The 20,414-nt window shown below is 22.7% G+C and overlaps 9 protein-coding genes across 9 annotated transcripts; 3 read left to right on the top strand and 6 right to left on the bottom strand.

Annotated features, from left to right (window-relative positions):
• Window positions 1-241: 241 nt before the first annotated feature.
• DICPUDRAFT_77595 (uncharacterized protein) lies at window positions 242-873 on the top strand (the record flags this gene model as incomplete). Its single annotated transcript, XM_003286680.1, has 2 exons — window positions 242-290; window positions 365-873. The coding sequence occupies 2 exons, from the start codon at window positions 242-244 to the stop codon at window positions 871-873; spliced, it is 558 nt and encodes a 185-aa protein (XP_003286728.1).
• Window positions 874-1,098: 225 nt separating this feature from the next.
• On the top strand, window positions 1,099-1,850 carry DICPUDRAFT_31349 (uncharacterized protein; the record flags this gene model as incomplete). The annotated part of the gene is made up of 2 exons (XM_003286679.1): window positions 1,099-1,368; window positions 1,458-1,850. Coding segments are annotated over 2 exons (663 nt in total), but the record flags the coding sequence as incomplete, so codon positions are not given.
• Window positions 1,851-2,026: 176 nt separating this feature from the next.
• On the bottom strand, window positions 2,027-4,349 carry DICPUDRAFT_77593 (uncharacterized protein; the record flags this gene model as incomplete). Its single annotated transcript, XM_003286661.1, has 4 exons — window positions 2,027-2,431; window positions 2,502-2,795; window positions 2,870-3,728; window positions 3,814-4,349. 4 exons carry the CDS (start codon window positions 4,347-4,349, stop codon window positions 2,027-2,029), a joined length of 2,094 nt encoding a protein of 697 aa, XP_003286709.1.
• Window positions 4,350-4,720: 371 nt separating this feature from the next.
• DICPUDRAFT_150724 (uncharacterized protein) lies at window positions 4,721-6,250 on the bottom strand (the record flags this gene model as incomplete). The annotated part of the gene is made up of 4 exons (XM_003286660.1): window positions 4,721-5,457; window positions 5,612-5,674; window positions 5,797-6,148; window positions 6,242-6,250. The coding sequence occupies 4 exons, from the start codon at window positions 6,248-6,250 to the stop codon at window positions 4,721-4,723; spliced, it is 1,161 nt and encodes a 386-aa protein (XP_003286708.1).
• A 2,822-nt stretch (window positions 6,251-9,072) lies between these two features.
• DICPUDRAFT_97489 (uncharacterized protein) lies at window positions 9,073-10,305 on the bottom strand. Its single transcript, XM_003286659.1, has 2 exons — window positions 9,441-10,305; window positions 9,073-9,363 (listed from the first exon to the last, which is right to left on the bottom strand). Exons 1-2 carry the CDS (start codon window positions 10,291-10,293, stop codon window positions 9,188-9,190), a joined length of 1,029 nt encoding a protein of 342 aa, XP_003286707.1. The 5' UTR covers window positions 10,294-10,305; the 3' UTR covers window positions 9,073-9,187.
• A 253-nt stretch (window positions 10,306-10,558) lies between these two features.
• On the bottom strand, window positions 10,559-13,324 carry DICPUDRAFT_46972 (glycosyltransferase). The gene is made up of 2 exons (XM_003286658.1): window positions 11,934-13,324; window positions 10,559-11,851 (listed from the first exon to the last, which is right to left on the bottom strand). Exons 1-2 carry the CDS (start codon window positions 13,094-13,096, stop codon window positions 10,636-10,638), a joined length of 2,379 nt encoding a protein of 792 aa, XP_003286706.1. The 5' UTR covers window positions 13,097-13,324; the 3' UTR covers window positions 10,559-10,635.
• A 381-nt stretch (window positions 13,325-13,705) lies between these two features.
• On the bottom strand, window positions 13,706-14,305 carry DICPUDRAFT_91781 (uncharacterized protein). Its single transcript, XM_003286657.1, has one exon. The coding sequence runs from the start codon at window positions 14,293-14,295 to the stop codon at window positions 13,813-13,815; it is 483 nt and encodes a 160-aa protein (XP_003286705.1). The 5' UTR covers window positions 14,296-14,305; the 3' UTR covers window positions 13,706-13,812.
• Window positions 14,306-16,096: 1,791 nt separating this feature from the next.
• Window positions 16,097-17,335, top strand: DICPUDRAFT_31355 (uncharacterized protein; the record flags this gene model as incomplete). The annotated part of the gene is made up of 2 exons (XM_003286678.1): window positions 16,097-16,284; window positions 16,372-17,335. The coding sequence occupies 2 exons, from the start codon at window positions 16,097-16,099 to the stop codon at window positions 17,333-17,335; spliced, it is 1,152 nt and encodes a 383-aa protein (XP_003286726.1).
• A 238-nt stretch (window positions 17,336-17,573) lies between these two features.
• Window positions 17,574-19,743, bottom strand: DICPUDRAFT_150717 (uncharacterized protein; the record flags this gene model as incomplete). The annotated part of the gene is made up of 3 exons (XM_003286656.1): window positions 17,574-18,909; window positions 18,994-19,182; window positions 19,256-19,743. 3 exons carry the CDS (start codon window positions 19,741-19,743, stop codon window positions 17,574-17,576), a joined length of 2,013 nt encoding a protein of 670 aa, XP_003286704.1.
• Between the last annotated feature and the right edge of the window lie 671 nt (window positions 19,744-20,414).

Raw genomic sequence — 20,414 nt, 5'->3', positions numbered from 1 at the left:
TTTTCATTTTATTTTTGATAATTAAATGAATAAAATAGTTATAGATCCCAATTAAATAATATATTTATATTTTCCTTTATTTTAAATATTATTTAAAATAAATTTTAATTTTAAATTTAAAGAAAAATAAAAAAATTAATTTTTAAAAAAAAAGAAAAAAAAAAGAAAAAATTTTAGAAATAAAATCTTTTATTTTAAATTTTATTTTATCTTATATTTGATTTTATTTAAATTATTATAAATGGGTGTTTTATTTTCTACAAATAAAAGGTTTAGATTTTTAATTTTGGGTAAGAGTTAATTTTTTAAAAACAAAATTTATTTCTTTATTTTATTAAATTATTTATTTAATTAAAAATTATAGGATTGGACGGAGTTGGTAAAAAGAAAATTTTATATAGAATTAAACATAACCAAGATTATCCGACACTTCCATCTAAAGGTATATTTATTGAAGAAACTCAGTTTAATATCCATAGTGGTATCCAATATGATTTATATATGATGGTTTTTTGTGGGCAATGTAAGATTAGAGAATTTTGGCCTAATACCTATAAGAATATGAATGCAGATGCATTAATTTTTGTTATTGATGCAACAGATAAATGCAGAATAGAGGAAACTAAAGAAGAAATACATATTTTAAATAATAATGAAGATTTTAAAAATGACCCATTTTTAATTTTGGTTAATAAAACAGATGTGCCATTATCAATGAAATCTATTGAATTGGTTAAAGTTTTGGGTTTGGAAAATTTGTCAAAAAAAAGAAAATGGAATATTATTGATACAAATGCTTTAGTAGATATAAAACTTGGTGGAATTGATAAGGGTTTAATTTGGTTATTAAATACATTAACATATGATCATTAGTTTTTCTATAAATAAAAATTGTTATTTAAAAAAATAGTTTTTTTTAAATAAATATTTATTTTTTTTTAAATTTTATTTTATTTTTTTTTATTTTTTTTTTTTTAAAAAACGAAAAAAAAAAAATTTTAAAAAAAAAAAAAAAAAAAAACTTTTATTTTACTAAAATTTAAATCTTTTTTGTATATAAATAATAAATAATAAATAATATAAAATGGTTAAATCAAAAGAGAAAATGTTGTTGTTCCATTAACTAAAGTAACCAAAAACCCAGGTGAAAAAAAGAAGAAATTAATCAATACTATTAAAGATACAATCGACAACTATAAATCTATTTATTTATTCACATACGAAAATATGAGAAATAACAAATTAAAAGCTCTTAGAACTGCTTGGTCAACCAGCAAATTCCTTTTTGGTAAAAATAAAGTTTTAGCCTACGGTTTAGGTAAAAGCGAAGAAGATGAATTAAAAACCGGTTTACATAAACTTTCAGAAGTATGTAGTAATAATTTTTCGTTTTTTTTTTTTTTTTTTTAAATTTTAAATATATATATTAATATTTATTTCTTTATTTTCTTTATCAGCATTTAGAAGGTGAATGTGGATTATTTTTTACAAATGAACCAAGAGAAAAAGTTTTAGAATATTTCGAAAATTTCAGCGAAAAAGATTTCCCAAGATCAGGTTTTGTCCCAGAAGAAACCATTACAATTAAAGAAGGTCCACTCACTGGTTTTGTCCACTCAATGGAAACTTATTTAAGAGGTTTAGGTTTACCAACTTCATTAAAGAACGGTGTTATTTATCTTGAAAGAGATTATGATATTTGCGAAGAAGGTGTTGCCATTAACCCAGATCAATCTCAATTATTAAAACTTTTCAATCATCAAATTTCAGAATTTAAAATTGTTGTCAAAGGTGTTTACACAGAAGAAGAATTCACTTTACTTAACGGTCAAGAACCAATTGAAGAATAAATAAATCAAAATTTTTTTTATAAAGAAATAAAAAAAAAAAGCTATAAAACTAAAAAACTATAAAAAAAAACGAAAAAATAAAATTATTAAAAAAATATTAAAAAAAAAATATATGTATTATTATTTTATTGGTTTTTATAAATTCAAAACTTTTATTTATTTTTTTTTTTATAAATTTATTTTTGTGATTTTTTATAAGCAATAAATCTTGATAAATTAATTCTAGATTCATCTAAACGATCGAGTAAAGCTCTATCTAATTTTTTCTTATCAAGTTTAATCTTATTTCTAATTATTGGTACGAAAGCTTCTAATTGTTGAATCATTTGAATTTCTTTTGCAATTTGATTTACAGGTGGTTCAGCAAAAATATCGAAAATTGAATTTAATGATTCAGAGATAATATCGGCTGGTGAATCTTTGCTTAAACATTGTAATAAAAATGTACCGATTTCTTTTAATATGCTTTGGGAATATGGTTTTTGACCTACAATACCAATAATACCGATTAAATTGGTTTTAATTGAGTTTGTTGCGCCACTTGCTAAATTTACTAAGTTTTTAATTTCATTTTCTGATGTCTAAAGTGATAAAAAATTGATATTAATATAAAAATGGCTATTAATATTAATAATATAGTTTAATACTTACAAATCCAATATTAGAATTGGTTCTTAAAATTGACCAGATTGAGTTTGTAATCATTTCGATACTTTCAGCATCATTTGTTGTAAATGATTGTTGGAAGATTTTGGTTAAAAGTTCCCAAAGTGATTTTTGAGTAGTTTCTTCCTTTGGAATATAAATAATTAAAAGATTTGATAAACATGTTAAAGCTCTCTTTTGAACAACTTTAAGTGATACTACATTTGATAAAAGTTCAACATTAGATTTGGCAAATGTTGTTAAATCGAAACTTATAATATTGTTAATTAATTCTACCAACTAGATTATAGAAAGAAAAATTATTAGAAAAAAACAAAACAAAATAAAATAAAATATAAATAAATATACTCTACATTTTGGTATAATGAAGTTGAAATTAAAAATTTAGAAATAGTTGAAAGTATTTGTTGGGATGAGGTAGTATTACCATCTTCGATATCTAAGAATTTATCATCGTCATCGTAAACATTATCTTGTTGGTTTGATTCGTCTTGTTGAGCTTCTGATAACATATTTACAAATAATTCGATAGAGGATTGTTGGGCTGATAATGAATCTTTCCATAAATCATTTTGATCTTTAAATACTTTTTCTTTATCTAATAAAGAATCAAAAGCGGTTTTTTTAGCTTTATTCTTTTCTCTTTTTTCTTTTCTTTTTTCTTTATTACTAGGTTTGACAACATTATTATTATTTTCTATATTTTCATTTGTGGTTTCTTCAGCTTCATCACCCATAGTATCATCAACAAACTCTTCTTCCATTTCTAATTCATCTTCATTTTGTTTGGCGATAGTATCAAAATTATCTTTGGCTGATTTTGATTGATCTAAAATTGGTTTAATATGTTGGGTAAGAGTTTGAATTGGTTGGAATTGAAGGGCACTGAGGAGGATTGGGGTAATACTTTGAATAACTAATTCTTTATTGTATAATGAACCAATGTTTAATAAGGTAATTGAAATTAATACTTTTAATTTGGTGTTCATATTGGTTGATTCTTTTACGACATTGAATAATTGTAATACTAAATCATTGTTAATTGTTAAATTTAATTGCTTATTATCATCTGTAATAACTGTTAAAAATTCTGATATGGTTAAGATTAATTCTTGAATAAAAATAGAATTTTTAATTAAAATTTGGAACAAGGTTGATAAGATTGCTTGACATTCTTTTGAAACTAATAAAAAACCTTTTTCTGATGATTCACTGATTACATAAATATTAAAAATTTTATTAGTATAGATTTTTTAAAAATAAAATTTAAATTTTTATATTTTAATTTAATACATACCATAAATTATTGATTAAAGCAATAATTTGAATTAAAACATGTTGTGATTCTACAGATTTTTGTTGTTTAATTTCATTTTCGCTTAATGAAGTGATATAATTAATTCCTTGAATAAAATTTGATAAAATTGGAGTGAGAATATCAAGTGAAATAAGAGTGTCACAGATATCTTCTTTTGCAACAGTAAGATTTCTAAAAGCACCAATTGCTGCAACACGAACTTGAATATCTGGATCGCAAGTGTATGTAATTGCTTTACGAAGTGTATCTGGTTTAATAAAAGTTTCGAGGAAGGCTGGGTTATCTAAAACAAACTCTGAAATGGTTTTAAATGCAAAATCTCTTTCGATGCTTTCTGGGCTAGAAATTAATTCTAATAATCTACCTGGGTTGCTAATAGCTTGAGATAAATCTTCGTTCATTAATGTATTGCCATCATTTAAATCGGTTGGTTGGAATGGTTGTTCTTCATTTACATTACCTAATCCCATTGGATCCTTTCTATAAGTTTTTTTTGATGATGTAAATTTACCCATTTTTTATTGTTTTATTATCTAAATATTTTAAATAAATAAATAAAATTTCACCCTATTTAAAAAAAAATGAAAAAATAAATGAGAAAAAAAATGTTTTTTTTTTTTCGTTTTTTTTTTAGTTTTTTTTTTTTTTTTAATTTTTTTTTATTTTTATTTTTTAACTAAAGTTTTAAATAATAAAAGTTAAAAATAAATAAAATAAATATTAACTATAAAAAACTTTTTAATAAAAAATTTTTTTTTTTTTTATTTTTATTTTTTATTTTAAGGGGACCCTTAAATTATTTTTTTTTTTTTTTTTTTTTTTTTTTTTTATTATTCGATATTCAATATTTTAATTGATTTTTACAGAGTTAAAAAAAAGTGATGAATCAAGCATAGGTATCCATAATTATTTGTTTAACTTGTGATTTTGATCCATTAGCATCAATTAAATCAAAATCAAATTTCTTTTCAAGAGATTTTAAATGATTAAATTGTTCTTGATAAATTGAATAACGTTTTTTTGATGCCATTGGGTCAATGTCGGTATCTCTAATTTCTATTAAAGGAAGCTCTTTTTCTTTTCTTTGAATATTTTCTTTAATTGCATATTCACCACGAGATAATTGTCTTTTGACTGATTCTTCTTCGCTTACATGGAGGACACTAACTCTGAAACGTGGTAGAGTGGCCTCTGGATTAATAGATCTCTTGATGTAGCAAATTTTATCATATAAAAGTTCAATAAATTTGACTTGCTTGGCGGAACGTGGGAAACCATCTACAATTACACTTTCTCTTGAAGCATTACCCTCCATAAAATTTGGTTTACATAATCTGGTTAATAAGAGTTCTAGAACTACCTTATCATTAACCAAACCACCTTCTTTTTTAATTTTGATGCATTCTGGTGAGTCTAATAATGAACTCATTACGATTGGATCTTCGTTAACGCCCAAAGCTTCCATTAATGCTTCAGTGTTTGTACCTTTACCTGAGCCTGGTGCTCCTGCTAAATAAATTATTTGTTTTGGGAAATTTAAATTGGAAACCCCATATTTTTTTGAAAGTTCGCTCCAAACTGAATTAAAAGTTGTTTCTGCTTCAGTTTCCATAAATCTTTCACCTTTAATAAAATTTAATTTGAATTAGTACTATAGTTTATATAATTGTTACAGTTTATTTTTTATATAATAAAAAAAAAAAAAAAAATTTATATGGATTTTTTTTGGTGACATAATTATTAAAAAAAACCCCATTATCAAAATTTTAAAACTTACTTAAATTTATATTTTTGAATTTCTCTGAATATTTTTCGTTAAAAATATTGTTAGTATTTGATCCTTTTTTTTTAAATAATAAAATAAAATATAAAAAAAAAAAGAATTTGAAATTTAGTATATTCTAAAAAAATGAATGGTTTTTCTTTTTTTAAATAATAAAATAATAATAAAATAATATTTACCAAAAGATAATGGATCAATTGAAAATCTTCTTGGTTGATTTACCACTAGTTTGTTTAACTTGCTTTCTTTTTTGAATGTTGAAATTGAACTTAAAATGTTGGAAATTGAGTTTTTTCTTAGGTCATTTTTAGTTACTGGCTTTGATTGAATATGTTCTTGTAATTGAATATCTTGAATATTTTGAGCATTTTCAAGGAAATTGCTTATATCGTCTAAATGCTTTGATTGTTTAACATCTACTCCAATACATGGACCGCAAATAGAATTTCTTCTATGAATTTGAGCGCCAAAATCTTTGGATCCTCTTCTAAGCATATTGGAGGATATTTCTTTTAGTGCAACTGTTGTACCCTTTTTTCATTTTGAAAAAATATTATGGAAATAATAATAATAGTGTTAATAAATTAATGGAAATAATGGGCTTTAATAATATCCTTCTTTTACCTTTATCATTTTTGTTTTTTTTTTTTTATTAGATTATTTTTACTATTTGAAAAAATTAAAAATTAAAATTACTATTATTTTTATTAATATTATGGTTATTATTATTTAAATAATTTTTCTTTTTGTTTTTATTATTATTTATTATTTTTAAAAAAATCATATGAAAAAAATATTATTTTATAAAAATTTAAATTTTATTTTGTATATATTATTTTATTATTATTCTTTGTTATGTGTAAAACCAAAAGTTTATTTTTATTAATAATTAAATTTTTTTTTTTTCTATTAATACAAAATTAATTATACTTTTTTTATTATTATTTATTTATTATTAATTCTTTGAATAACAAAATTATAAAAAATTAAAAACTTATTTAACTTGTTTAAAAACCTTTTTGAAAATCAAAATAATGGTTAATTTGTTTAATTAAACTAAATTGTTTAATTAAAATATAAATATAAAAAAAAAAAAAATAAAAAAAAAAAATTATTAAAAATCTAAAATAATTATAAAAGGAAAAAAAAACTATTATTTTTTAAGTTATATAATTTTACGTTTGAATTATGAAATTATTATATTGGTTTTTTTTTACTAAAACTAGGTAAATAATAAGAAAAAAAAAACTAAAAAACTAGCGAAAACAAATATTATTTATATTTTTATTTATTAAATTATTTATTTTTTGGTGTTATTTTTAATATTGGTTTTTATAGTTTATATCGATATAAAAAAATAAATATAAAATTTATTTATTATTGTATTTATTTTTTTTATTTTTTTTTTCTAAAAGGTTCGTTTCTTTGATACCTTTCTTATAATTCCAAAATTTTAATATATTGTGTTTGACTGTTAATTTTATTTTTAATTGAAAGTATATATTAAAAAATCGAGATCTTTTTTTTTTAAAAATAGATTCAAATAAAAATAACAACAATAAAATTTTTTTTATCCATATAGCACTTTTATTATCTTTTTTTTTATTTTATGTTGGTTCTAATTTTATCGTTTATCAAACCCACCAACTGGACAAAATTTTTCACAAAATAAAGAATGGAACAAATAAAAAACACTGTGCCACATGATTTGTTTTTACCACACCCACACATACACAATACACTATACACATACCACACCCCCAATGTCAAACTGAAATGCCTTTATATTGAAAGAATTTGAAACACTATTCCACAGTTTTATTCTTTTATAATGTAGAATTATATATGTTTTGATTTTATTGTAAAATAACAACACTTATGATGTTGAAAATCTTTTACATATTATACATATATAAATTTATTTAAAAAAATTATAATTCTTTGTACAAACTTTTTTTTTAAACAAATATAATATTATATTTATTTAAAAAATTATAAAAAAAAAAACACACACCCACACATCACACACAAAATTAATATTATTATTTTATAAAATTAATATTATTTAATAATAATTCCCAACATAAATATTCATTGATATAATATTATTTAGTAAATTGTTTGATTTATTTGTAATATTTTAAAAAAGTATTTGTAATTTGATGATTTAATAAAATTGAAATATTTTTATAAAATGCTATACCCCACTAAATATAATTAGATAATAGTAAAACCCCCTTTTTTACAATGATACAGTAATTTTTTAAGAGATAAGAGAATCGTTCGAAACCTAAAATGAAGCTTATTTGAAAGTATCCTTTAATTAAGTAAATTTTTATACCCTATTAAACAAAGAAAATTTAATATCATTAAATTGATCTCGATTCCATATTAATTTAATTATTTATTGGTTTATAATCATTTCTAAATTAAAAAATTATTATATTTATTACAATTATCATTAAAAACCGCTCATTTAAAAAATGAATGATTAAAGCATTAATTTATTGATTTGTTTACGGAGGGTTCTTTTTTAAAAGGATTAATTTTATAATTAAATTTAAAATATTATTGCAACAACATTAACAATTTACAAAAAAACAACTATATCATATTAATATTTTCATTAATGGTGCCCCTATCTTTTTAACTTTAAAAGATTAAAAAAGATTTAATTTAATATTTTAATTTATTTAATTTTAAAAGCCTCCATTTTTTAGTATAAATATTTTTTTTTTTTTTTTTATTATTATTAAATATTAAAATATAAATTAAAAAACTTAAAACCTAAAACTATTTAAATAAAAAAAAAAATAAAAAATGTTATTCGGTAAGTTCAATTTTTTTATGTTTTTTTTTTAATAAAATAATTTTCATACTAATTTTTTTTTTTTTTTTTTTTTTTTATTTTAGATTTCATCATCTCTTTAAAAAAAACCTCAAAAACCAACAGAATTCAATCACATGGTGCCTCTGATGATAATACTAGCACATTATTATTTTCAAAAAATAATATATCTCAAGAATGCACAAAAGTGTTTTTCAGTAGACCATACTTTAATTCATATATCTAAAATATTATTTATTAATATTCAATCATTTTTTATATAAGCCCGATATTTTATATATAAAAAAAACTAAATAAAACCAAACGTTATTTATTTAAAAACTAAATGCATTTTTTTTTTCATTTTACAAGATTCTTATAGAATCAAGTTCTTTGTGTCTTTTTAAATCTATTATTGATTTTTTAAAATAATAAATTCCCACTATTTTTTATTTACAAATTTAAACAAAATTTTTTTTTTTTGATATACAATAAAACAGAGTATTAACAATATTAAATTATAAAAATTAGAATACTATCCAGGTATTATTACCATTAAATATTTTTATTTTTGAAAAAATTTTAAATTATTCTTTTTTTTTTTTATTTATTTTTTTTATTTTTTTTTATATATTTTTTTTTTTATATTATTTGTAAAATATATTATTATGTTACAATTTAATGTATAATTATAATTATGAATTATAATTTATAATCTTTTATATTTTTTTTTTTTTTTTTTTTTATAATCTTGATTGAATTTGGGATTTAACAAGAGAAACAATATCCAATGGGGTGACTCTTGGTGGGTTAATAAGTTTGAATAAGTTTGATAAGAAGGCAGCTAAAGAAACAGATCTCATTAAACTGAATTTCTTTTTGTTACCAGTGTTGTAAAGATATTTGGCAACTTCCAAAGCTATAAAAAATTAATAATTTGTTAGAAAACCACCAATATTACATAATAATAATTATAATAATAAATTGAATAATTACCTGTATTCAATGGCATATTTTTACGTTGTGAGAAACGAATAACACCAATAACAGCGATAATAAGACAGGTACCAATATCTTTGACATCTCTACGAACAATAGCATTTAAAAGGTCATAAATGGCAGAAATGATAAATTTATATTCGTGGAATTGTTTGAAGAGTACTGAAACTGGAGTACGAGAAAGAACCATAATTAAAACATTAATCATTGATTGAACTTGTTCAAGAGAGATATTTGAGACCATAGCCATAATGAGATTCCAATTGAGAGGGAAACCTTTTGAAGCACCTCTTCTCTTTTTACGATTAACACCATTTGAACCACCATTTGAATCTGAATCACGTGAAACTCTATCTGAAACCTTGGTCATATTACTATTCATTCCTCCGCTATTGGAGTTGGTTGAGGCTGATGAAGCATTTGATACCAATCTGGATGCAACATTTTGAATTTGTAATAAATATTTTTCAGAGATTTTATTTTTATTATATAACATTCTACATCTTTTTACAATACCATCATCAAATGACTCTTCTTCAATGTTTTCATTTTCTTGATTATCTTCTCTATTTTGTTCAATTGAGGCTTCTTCCCCTTCTTCCTCCTCTTCCTCTTCATCTTCAAAAATATCATCGTCTTCCTCTCTTTCGATTTTATTCTTTTGTTTTTCTTCTTTAAATTTATAATATTGTTCTCTAACGTTTTCATATGACTCTAAATCCATATATGGTTCTAATAATCCAATAACATCTTTGGCTTGACCAGTTTCGATTCTATATAAAATTTGTCTAAGAGATGCAACAATTTTTTTAATTGCTAACTCTGCTAATTCTTTTTGAATAGCCTCCATTTTTATAATTATATCTTTAGAAAAAAAAAAAAAAGTAAAATAAATAAATATATAAAAAAAAAAATAATATAAAAAATAAAAAATTAAAAAATAAAAAAAAAAAAAAAAAAAAATTATAAAAAATTAAAAAAAATTAAAAAAAAAGAAAAAAAATTTATTGAAAAATTAATATGGGTATGAAATCAATCATAAATTACCATTTATACTCTGATTTATTAAATACTAAAAGATAATTTTAATTTTATTTAGATTTAATAATTTTTTTAAAATATTTTTTTTTTTTTATTAATTAATTATACATTTAGATATTATTAATTTATTTTTATTATTATTAATTATTTATTATAACGATGATAACTTATTTAAAAGTGATAAAACTTCTTGAGAACTTTCTAAAATACCTTTAGCTTTTGTTGACTCTTTTAGATCAGCAGTTACACGAATTGAATATGATGGTACATTTGTTAAAACTTTAAACATATCTTCATCGGTTTTATCATCACCAATACAGAGAATAAAGTCGGGGGATGATTTTGAAAGAATCATTTTTACAATCTCACCTTTATTAACACCGATTGGTTTGACTTCAATTGCCTTTTTACCAGAGAGAATATCCAATGGATATTTATTTGCAACTGCATAAAGCTGAGCAACCAATTCTCTAGCTTGGAATTGACCAAAATCTGGATCCGCATTTCTATAGTGCCATGTAAGATTAACTTGCTTTATCTCAACCATTGAACCTGGGGTTCTATCTTCAAAATCCTGCATTACCTGCAATACTGTTTCTTTCCAAGATTGCTCTGCATTTGGTGACTCTACCCATGGTTGATTTACACCTGGTGGCCTTGTAAATACACCATGTTCACATGACATACCAACTGGTATATGACCCAACCACTTTTCAAGTGATACACGATCTCTACCACTTATGATATAAACATCATTCTTTGGATCGCTGGCTAATTTTGCCAAAGTGTCAATTAAATGTTTAGATGGCATAGCTTGACTAGGGAGACGTACCAATGGTGTTAGAGTACCGTCATAATCCAAAAAGAAAACCCTGCTTTTTGATTTCTTGTACGAATCTTCGATCTCTGGTATATTGGCTTTAAGAACTCTTGTTTCTTGAACTTCTTGTTGTGTTGCTTCGTTGAGGTCACATAAAAATCTTTTGCCCCAAAACGATGATGTATTTGCTAAAACATAGTTATAATTGATTTGATGCTTTAATTTCTTATCAACACCATTCATATTTAGTGCTTCAATAATTGCACCCATTATCTCCTTCTTTGAAAATGGATTTACAATAATTGCCCCCCCTAAACATCTTGCTGCTCCAGCAAATTCACTGAGGATTAATACACCAAAATTATCCTTTTGGCATACAACATATTCGTGTGATGTTAAATTCATGCCATCTCTAATTGGTGTTATTAAAGCTACGTCTGCCAACTTGTACAAAGCTGAGAGTTCCTCATAAGTTACCTTTCTATTAATATACTCGATTGGATTAAAACTTAATTTACCAAATTTTCCATTAATTCTACCAACCATTCTAAATTAAAAAAAAAAAAAAAAAAAAGTTAATATTTTAAAAAATAATTAAAAATATTGTTAAAATTTTAATTAATATTTACTCATTTACTGTTTTATGTAAAATTTTTTGTTCCTCAGTTTCATCTTCTTCCTCAACAGTTGGCTCATAAATTTGAATAAAAACAAGTTTGCCGTGATACTCTGGATGGTCGTTTAATAAACTTTCTATTACTTCCAATTTTCTTGGTACTGCTTCAATTTGATCTAATCTATCTCTTGCTACCAAAACCTTTTTTCCCTTGAATATTTTACGAAGAGATTCTATTCTACTAGCAACATCTGGCAAATTAAGATTTTTAACAAAATCATTGTAGTCTACACCGATTGGATATACCTGAAGTTTAGTAAAATGAGTAAAAGTCTCTTCAACAATTTCTAAACCTTTTGGATGAACTTCTAAATCCAATAAACGAGCACATGATGATCTAAAATGACGGAGGTATTCGAAAGATTGGAAACCTATTAAATTTGAACCCAAGATACCTTTAAGAATCTCTTTTCTATTTGGAAGAATACGGAACAATTCATAAGATGGGAATGGAGCATGGAAAAAGAAACCGATTGGTGCTTCCAATGGTAGTAACTTTCTGAGCATTTGTGGAACAAGCATTAAATGGTAATCATGGATCCAAATGATATCACCAGGTCTCCAAGTGGCGGCAATTTTATTAGCAAACATTTGATTTACAACAACATAATCATCCCACCATTCTGATTGCATTTTAACGAAATTTAATTGATAATGAAGTAACAGCCATAATGCATTCTTGCAATAACCCTTATAGTACCCATCTACCAAATGTTCATTTAAAAAAATTGGTTCGAAATGGTTGTTGAAATCCTTAATAGACCTTTCTAATGATGGAAAATCTTCTTCTGGTAATTCTACGTGAGACCACCCTATCCATGTCCAATCTTCAATTTCTTGCTTGTTCATTAAAGTATCTAGAGCCGACTCTATTGGGAATGGTATTGATGATATTTGAACTTGAATTTTACCTCCATTTCCATTATCTCTTACTGGTTCTGACATACCAAAGCTACTAGTAAGTGGAATTTCTTTGCTTGCATTTAATGGTGATCCAATAGATGGTGTTTCAGTTATCTTTGTAATTGATATTGGTAAGGTATTACTTGCTACAATAATTCTACCTAATTTTTCATTTATAATATTATTTAAACTTTGAGATCTTTGTATATTCATTTTTTATTATTATTTATTATAGAAATATTATTATATTATTTATCTATCATATGTAATTATAAAAGATTGTCAATTAAAAAAAAAAAAAAAAAAAATTTTTTTTTAAAAGAAAACAATATGAAAAATAATATAGTATATATTAAATTTAATTAAAAAAAATAATTATTAATGATTTTTGTTTTTTTTTTAATTTTAATTTTCTAACTTTTTCCTTATTATTATAATAATAAATATATAAATAATTATAATAAAAAAAAATAAAAAAAAATTACCCCAAATAAATTAAAAATTAAAAAAAAATAAAAAAAATTAATTTAATTTAAATTTAAAAAAAAATTTACAAAAATATTCATGTATGGCTTTGTATAAATAAAATATTTTTATTTATTTTTTACATTTCAGATTTACTTGAAAGGTGTGATTTGATTTTAATAGTTATAATAATAATTATTAAAAAAGATAAAAATAATTAACCAATTTAAACATTAGAGTCCAACAAGAAAAAAAATAAATCTAAAACCAAAAATAAAATATATGCAAATTAAAAAAGAAAAAAAAAAAAAAAAGAATAAATAAATAAGCGACATGCACATGTGATAATATTTTTTTAATAAATTTTTTTTTTTTTTTATATATTTTTTAATTTTTTTTTAAAAAAGGAGGAGTTTTGTTTTTTATAAAGTTGTTTTAAAACTTAAGTAAATTATTTAAATTATTTATTTGTTGCTTGATTCTTTGACTGAGACAATACCTTCTTTACCTAAAGCAGAGATGACTGAAACTAATGGTTCTCTACCAGCATTGATCATATCTTGGATTTCTTTGCCAATTTCGTCTTCTGGGAGTGGGAGATCTTCTTTGATATCACCACCAGCTGATAAGAGTGATAAGTAACCATCTTGAATATCTAAGACGGTGTATTCTTGTCTGCTGACATTTGGGACATCAATGTTGTGAGTTGATGGGCAAATTTCTTCGTATTTCTTACCAGTGAAGATATCAACGGCAGTAAGATTGACTTTAGCGTGACCGTGTTTACCAGTCTTTGAGGTTGACATATCAACAACTTTGCATGGGAAACCTTTGATAACAACAAAACCGTTCTTTCTTAATGATGAACATTGAACTGGGTAGGTTAATGAAGCACCTGAACCAGCTTGTTGGTATTCTTCGACATCTAAAGCTTCGTTATCTGACATTTTGTATTCTTTAATTATAGAAAAAAATAAATGGTATTAATATTTCATTTTTTTTATTTATTTGTGGTGATTTTTTTATTTTATTTTTTTTATTCAATGATGTTTTACAATATGGAATGGAGTTGTGGTGGTAATGGAAAATAAAGAAAATTTTTTTAAAAAAAAAAATTGTGTTTGTAAAAAAAAAAAGAAAATTTTTTTTAAAAAAAAAAAATAATAAAAAAAATAAAAAATTAAATTTTTTTAAAATACAAAATCTATGTGATTTTTGTGTGTGTATGTGAAAGTGTTGATTTTTTTTGAATTACAATAATATTTTGTTTTTATGAACTTTATTTCCAATATAATTTTTTTTTTTCTTTTAGATAAAATATTATAATTTATTAATTTTAAAAGTTTAAATTTGAAATGTTTACATATATAAATATTATATTTATTACAATCAATTATTTATTTTATTTTATAATTTATTTTATAATTTATTTTATAATTTATTTATTATTATTATTAATTTGACCATTTTTTTATTTATTTAATTTCTTGCCAAATGCCCCTTTGGAAAAAAAAAAATTGGTTTTTTTTTTTTTTTTTTTTTTTTTTAGTTGTATATATATACACACATACCTAGTGAGCAAATTTGCCAAAAACTAAAAAAAAAAAAAAAAAAAAAAGAAAAAAAAAATAGAAAAAAAAACTCGGTTCAATTTTTTTTTTAAAAAAAATTTAATTCAAAACAAATAAAATTTTCTATTGTAAAAAACTATAACGTTTTTTTTTATAAATATCATGGTTGATGTGACTTTAGCAAAAAATAATAAAAAAAAATATTAAAAATAAAAATAATTATAATAAAAGTCGTTGAAAAAAAAAAACTAAAAAAAAACTATATTAAAAAAATATATTTTTAATGCTTACCGGCTGGCATTATTATATTGAAATTAATAAGACTGAAACAAAGGCACTGGTTGTGAGGGGGAAATTGGGAATAGTTATAGTTTTAAGAGCTAAACTAACTAGAAATTAAATTTTTTAATAAAATATTAACAACAACAAATAAGTTGTAGTTATAAACTATATGTGTGATAATATTTTGAAATATAAAAATAAATTTTCTATTTTATTTATACTTTTTTTTTTTCAATATTATTTTATCACATATAAAATATTATTATTTTAATTTAATAAATATTTATTATAATTATTTTTATTTTGGGGAAATTTCTCAATTTAAAGCAAATCTATTTTTATTATTTCCCCAAATCAAGTGTTATAATATTTTTTTGTTTATTTAATTTTTTTAATAAATTTTATTTAATTAGGGAAAAAAGGGAGAATTTTTTAAAATGTGATAATTAACCAAAATGAAAGGATATAGATATTTTAAAAATGTAACCTTTTACAATAATTCTTTTTTTAATTATTTAGTAAAGACGTTTACTGGTATTATATAATAATAGTATTACTCTTTTTTTTATATTTTTATTTATATATATTAAAGGTAAATTATTATTCACCTATTTTAAATATGTATTTCTTTAAATAAAATAAAATAAATCCTAAAAAGGTTATTTTGGTAATTAATTTTTTTGAAATGAGTTTTTGATCAATACATTTTCCCTCTTTTTCTTGTAAAATTTAAAAATTTTGAAAAAAAAAAAAAAAAAAAAAAAAAAAATAATTTTTTATTATTTTTTTATTTATATTTTAAACACAAATAATAGTTTTTTTTTTTTTTTTTTTTATTTTTAATAATAGTTATAATAAATAAAAGAAAGAAAAAAAAGATTATATAGGTTTTAAAATGGGTATTAAGAAATTGACAGATCTTATTGAAGATAATGCGCCAACTTCAATTAAAACCAATTTATTAAAGAATTATTTTGGAAGAATTATAGCAATTGATGCATCAACTAGTTTATATCAATTTCTTATTGCTATGAATGCAGATGTTTCATCAGCACTTACAAATCAATTGGGTGAAACTACAAGGTAGCTATGCATAGAAAATTATTTCGTTTTTTTTTTTTTCAAAATAAAATATTAATACATTTTTTTTTTTTAATTACCATTGTTCAGTCATTTACAGGGTATGTTTTACCGTACAATTAAATTAATTTCAAAAGGTATAAAACCAATTTATGTATTTGATGGTAAACCACCAACATTGAAAAGTGGTGAATTGGCAAAAAGACAAGCAAAAAGAAAAGAAGCTACAGATAGTTTAAAAGAAGCAACAGAAGTTGGTACCTCTGAAGATGTTCAAAAGTTTGCAAAGCGTACTATCTCAGTTAGTAGAAAACAAAATGAAGAGTGTATTAAATTATTAACATTGATGGGTGTTCCAGTCGTCAAAGCACCATGTGAAGCTGAAGCTCAATGTGCAGAAATTGTAAAGAGTGGTAAAGCATGGGCCACTGGTTCAGAAGATATGGATTCTTTAACTTTAGGTAGTACAGTTTTATTAAGACGTCTCTTTTTCTCTGAAGCAAAGAAAATGCCAATTCTTGAATTCGAATTACCATCAGTTTTAGAAGGTTTAGGTTTAACATATGAAGAGTTTATCGACCTAGGTATTCTTTTAGGTTGTGATTATTGTGACAGTATTAAGGGTATTGGTCCAAAGAGAGCATTCGAATTAATTCAAAAGCATAAAACTCTTGAAGAAATTATTAAACATTTAGATAAATCAAAATACCCAATCCCAGAATTTTTCCCATATCAAGAGGTTAGAGAACTATTTAAACATCCAGATGTCATACCCGGCGATCAACTTCCAGCTTTTCAATGGAAAGATCCAGATGTTGAGGGCCTCAATGAGTTCCTTGTTAAAGAAATGGGCTTCTCAGATGTTAGAGTTGCTCAAGGTATTGAAAAATTAAAGAAGTTTAAAAATACTAGTGTTCAATCAAGAATGGATTCATTTATTACAATTGTCAAAAAACCAACAGACGATAAAAAACCAAACAGCAAAAAAGTTACAAAAACTCCATCAAAACCAGGTGCTAAATCAAATAAAAAAGCACCAGCCAAAAGAAGATAACAATATTATAATTTATAAAACAACATCAAAAAAAAAAAAAAAAAAAAAAAAAAATCATATATTCAATTTTATATGAATAAAGTGTAAAATAAATAAAATATTTTTAATAGGAATTTTTTATAATGTTTTTTTTAATAAATAAATAAACAAAAAAAAAAATAAATAAATACATAATAACAATCTTTAAATAATAAAATTATAATATTGTATATATGCATTTATTAAAGAGCTTTTATTATTAATCTAATAATGAAGATAATGATGATGGTGTATTTGGTGATTCAGCAAATTGATTTTTTTCAATAATATTTGGTTGTGATTCTTTTTCTTTTTCTTTTTCTTTTTCTTTTTTATCTTGTTGTAATGACTGTTCTTCTTCTAAAATTGTTTTTGATGATAAACTATTGTTGTTAGATTTGTTGTTTGATAATAGGTTGGGGGAAATTTGATTATTCCATGTTGTAGAGTTATTACGAGATAGTGCTGGTGAGGATGAAAGTGAAGAAGGTTCAGAAATATGGAAATTGTTATTGGCTGGATTATTACCATTGTTTAGTTTTGATTTTAAAATATTATTTTCAATAATCAATTTTTTATAATCCTCCAATAGTTTTGGAATTTGGCCAATTTTAATGTCATCTGAATGATAATTTAAAAATTCGTAATGATGACTTTGATTTGTACTGAAATTTGAAAAGTGCTCGGCCATCACATTTGGACTGTTACAGCTACTGTGAATATCTTCATTTTCATTGAAAAATGTGTTATGACTGCTAATATTACTATTATTAAGTGAAGAGTGTCTAGAATGGCCTCTTGAGTTTGGTTGTAATGGCTTGCTATTTGAGTGTGGTGGTGATTTGCTAATATTGCTAGTGTTATTATTTTCTTTAACTGGTGTTGATTGTGGCTGTGATTGTGGTTGTGTATTATTTATTGCTGAATTGGCTAAAATTGATTTTTGTTGATCACTTAGTTTATAGTTTAATCTTTTTAACATATCACTGTTTAGCTTTAATGGTAATTCCATTTCATATTTTTCACGTAGTCTATAAAATTCGGACTCTTCTATTGAAAGATCGGCAGGGGTTGAAATATTTTCGATAAAGGTAACGGCAGAAACGAGATGTGTAAAGTAACATGCAATTTCAGTCATCATTCTTGATTGATCTCTAAAAGTACTAACATAAATTAAATTGGATTTTAACATTGGTAAATTGGCCTTTAAAACAACATAGATGAGGATTGGAAGAAATTCGTCTGCACCAGTTGGATTGTTATTTGTATTCTTTAATAGTTTGAATATAACTTTACAACAATTATAGACGCAAACCATTTTATCTCTTGGTGTTTTATATGTATTCATTTTCTTGAGTTCTGAAATTGCTAAATTTTGACGTTGTTCGTTTACTGTAAAAAATTTTTCTATATCAAAATGTTGTGGCTCTAAAAATTGATGAATCATAATATGTTTGTATAATTTTAAATCATCTTCTGTTGGTACTAATAAGCTTTCTGATACAATATTTCCTTCTTGTGGCTCTAATCTACCTAATCTAGCTGGAAAAAAAGTGCTAATGGTTTTAAAAAAAAAAAAATATTATTAATATTATTATGATTACAAATAATAATTTTGAATTGTCGCAGTGGATATTTACCAATGATAAAGTTTATTCATAATATACTTTTCAATACCATCTCTGATACCCTCGAGTTCTGCTTCGGTTGGGTCTTGCCACAATGGATGTAATAAAATTTTATGCTCTAATTCTCTTGAATATGTGATTATAATATGACCTTGCTCTTCATAATTGGCTGGCCCATATTCTGAAAATTTAGTAACAAAACTAAAATATTATATTAAAATTAGATTAGTATTTTAATATAAAAACTAAACTAGCTAAAATATAATTATATTACCTTAATAAGCTTCTTCGGATATCCATTGCTTTTGGGCTTTTTAACTTTGTATAAAAATTGTTTCTTTCTTTTGTACTTTCTTCTAATGTAATAATTGTTGAGATTGAGCCATTTCCTATTCTAATATTTTCGTAAATTGGTTCGCTCCCACCGGCTCCGCTGCCATTCCCAGTACTACGTTGTACATGTGATGATGAATTTGATGAGTTTGATTTAACATCAAAATCCGGATCTCCTAAATTTGATAAAGAATCACATGATTGTGAGCTCGAAATACCATTTCCACTTAAAAATTCATCATTTATATTTGTTTTTGTCATGTTTTTTTTTGGAGTTTCTGTTAATCCTTCTGTATTATTATTATTATTATTATTATTCATATTATTATTATTATTCGTATTATCGCTATTATTTACATTTGAATTGTTATTATTGTTATTGTTATTATTGTTAAAACTACCACTTAATAAACTTGAACCAAACCACATTATATGCCAAAATTTTAAAATATATTATTTATTATACAAAAATATAAAAACTATTACTATACTACTATATACAATTCGTATTAAAATATATGTATTTGTTTTATAAAATATTAATATAATATAATATTATAATTATTTATTATAAATTTGTTTATGGTTTAATTGTAAATAAAAATACAAAAAAAAAATAAAAAAAAATTGAAAAAAATTAATTTAAAAAAAAAAAAAATAAAAAAAAATAATTTAAAAAAAAATAAAAATAAAAAAATAAAATAAAAAAATAAAAATTTAATTTTTTTTTAAAATATAAGTTAGATAATTTTAAAAAAGATACACTATTATTATTATTTTTAAAATCTTATCAAATCAAGCAATGGAATGGATAACTATTTCAAAACTATTATTCAAATAAAAAAAATAAACAATGATGTGTGTACCCCACATTGATTTTCGCTCAATAACAAAAAACCAATTAGATTTTTTTTATGAAAATTAAATTAAATTAAATTAAAATAAAATAAATAAAAAACATTGCTTTTAGATTATTCGAAATTTTTTCTTCCCAACACAAGAATAGTTATTTAATGGGTTCCACAATCAGTTTTTTTTGATGTGAAAAAATTTAGCAAATCAGTTTTTTTTTTTATAATGGGGCAAGTATCTCACTTACT

Source organism: Dictyostelium purpureum (genome assembly GCF_000190715.1).
Source record: "Dictyostelium purpureum unplaced genomic scaffold DICPUscaffold_77, whole genome shotgun sequence".
NCBI classification, from domain to species: Eukaryota; Evosea; class Eumycetozoa; order Dictyosteliales; family Dictyosteliaceae; genus Dictyostelium; species Dictyostelium purpureum.
This window is presented reverse-complemented; position numbering and strand designations above follow the sequence as displayed.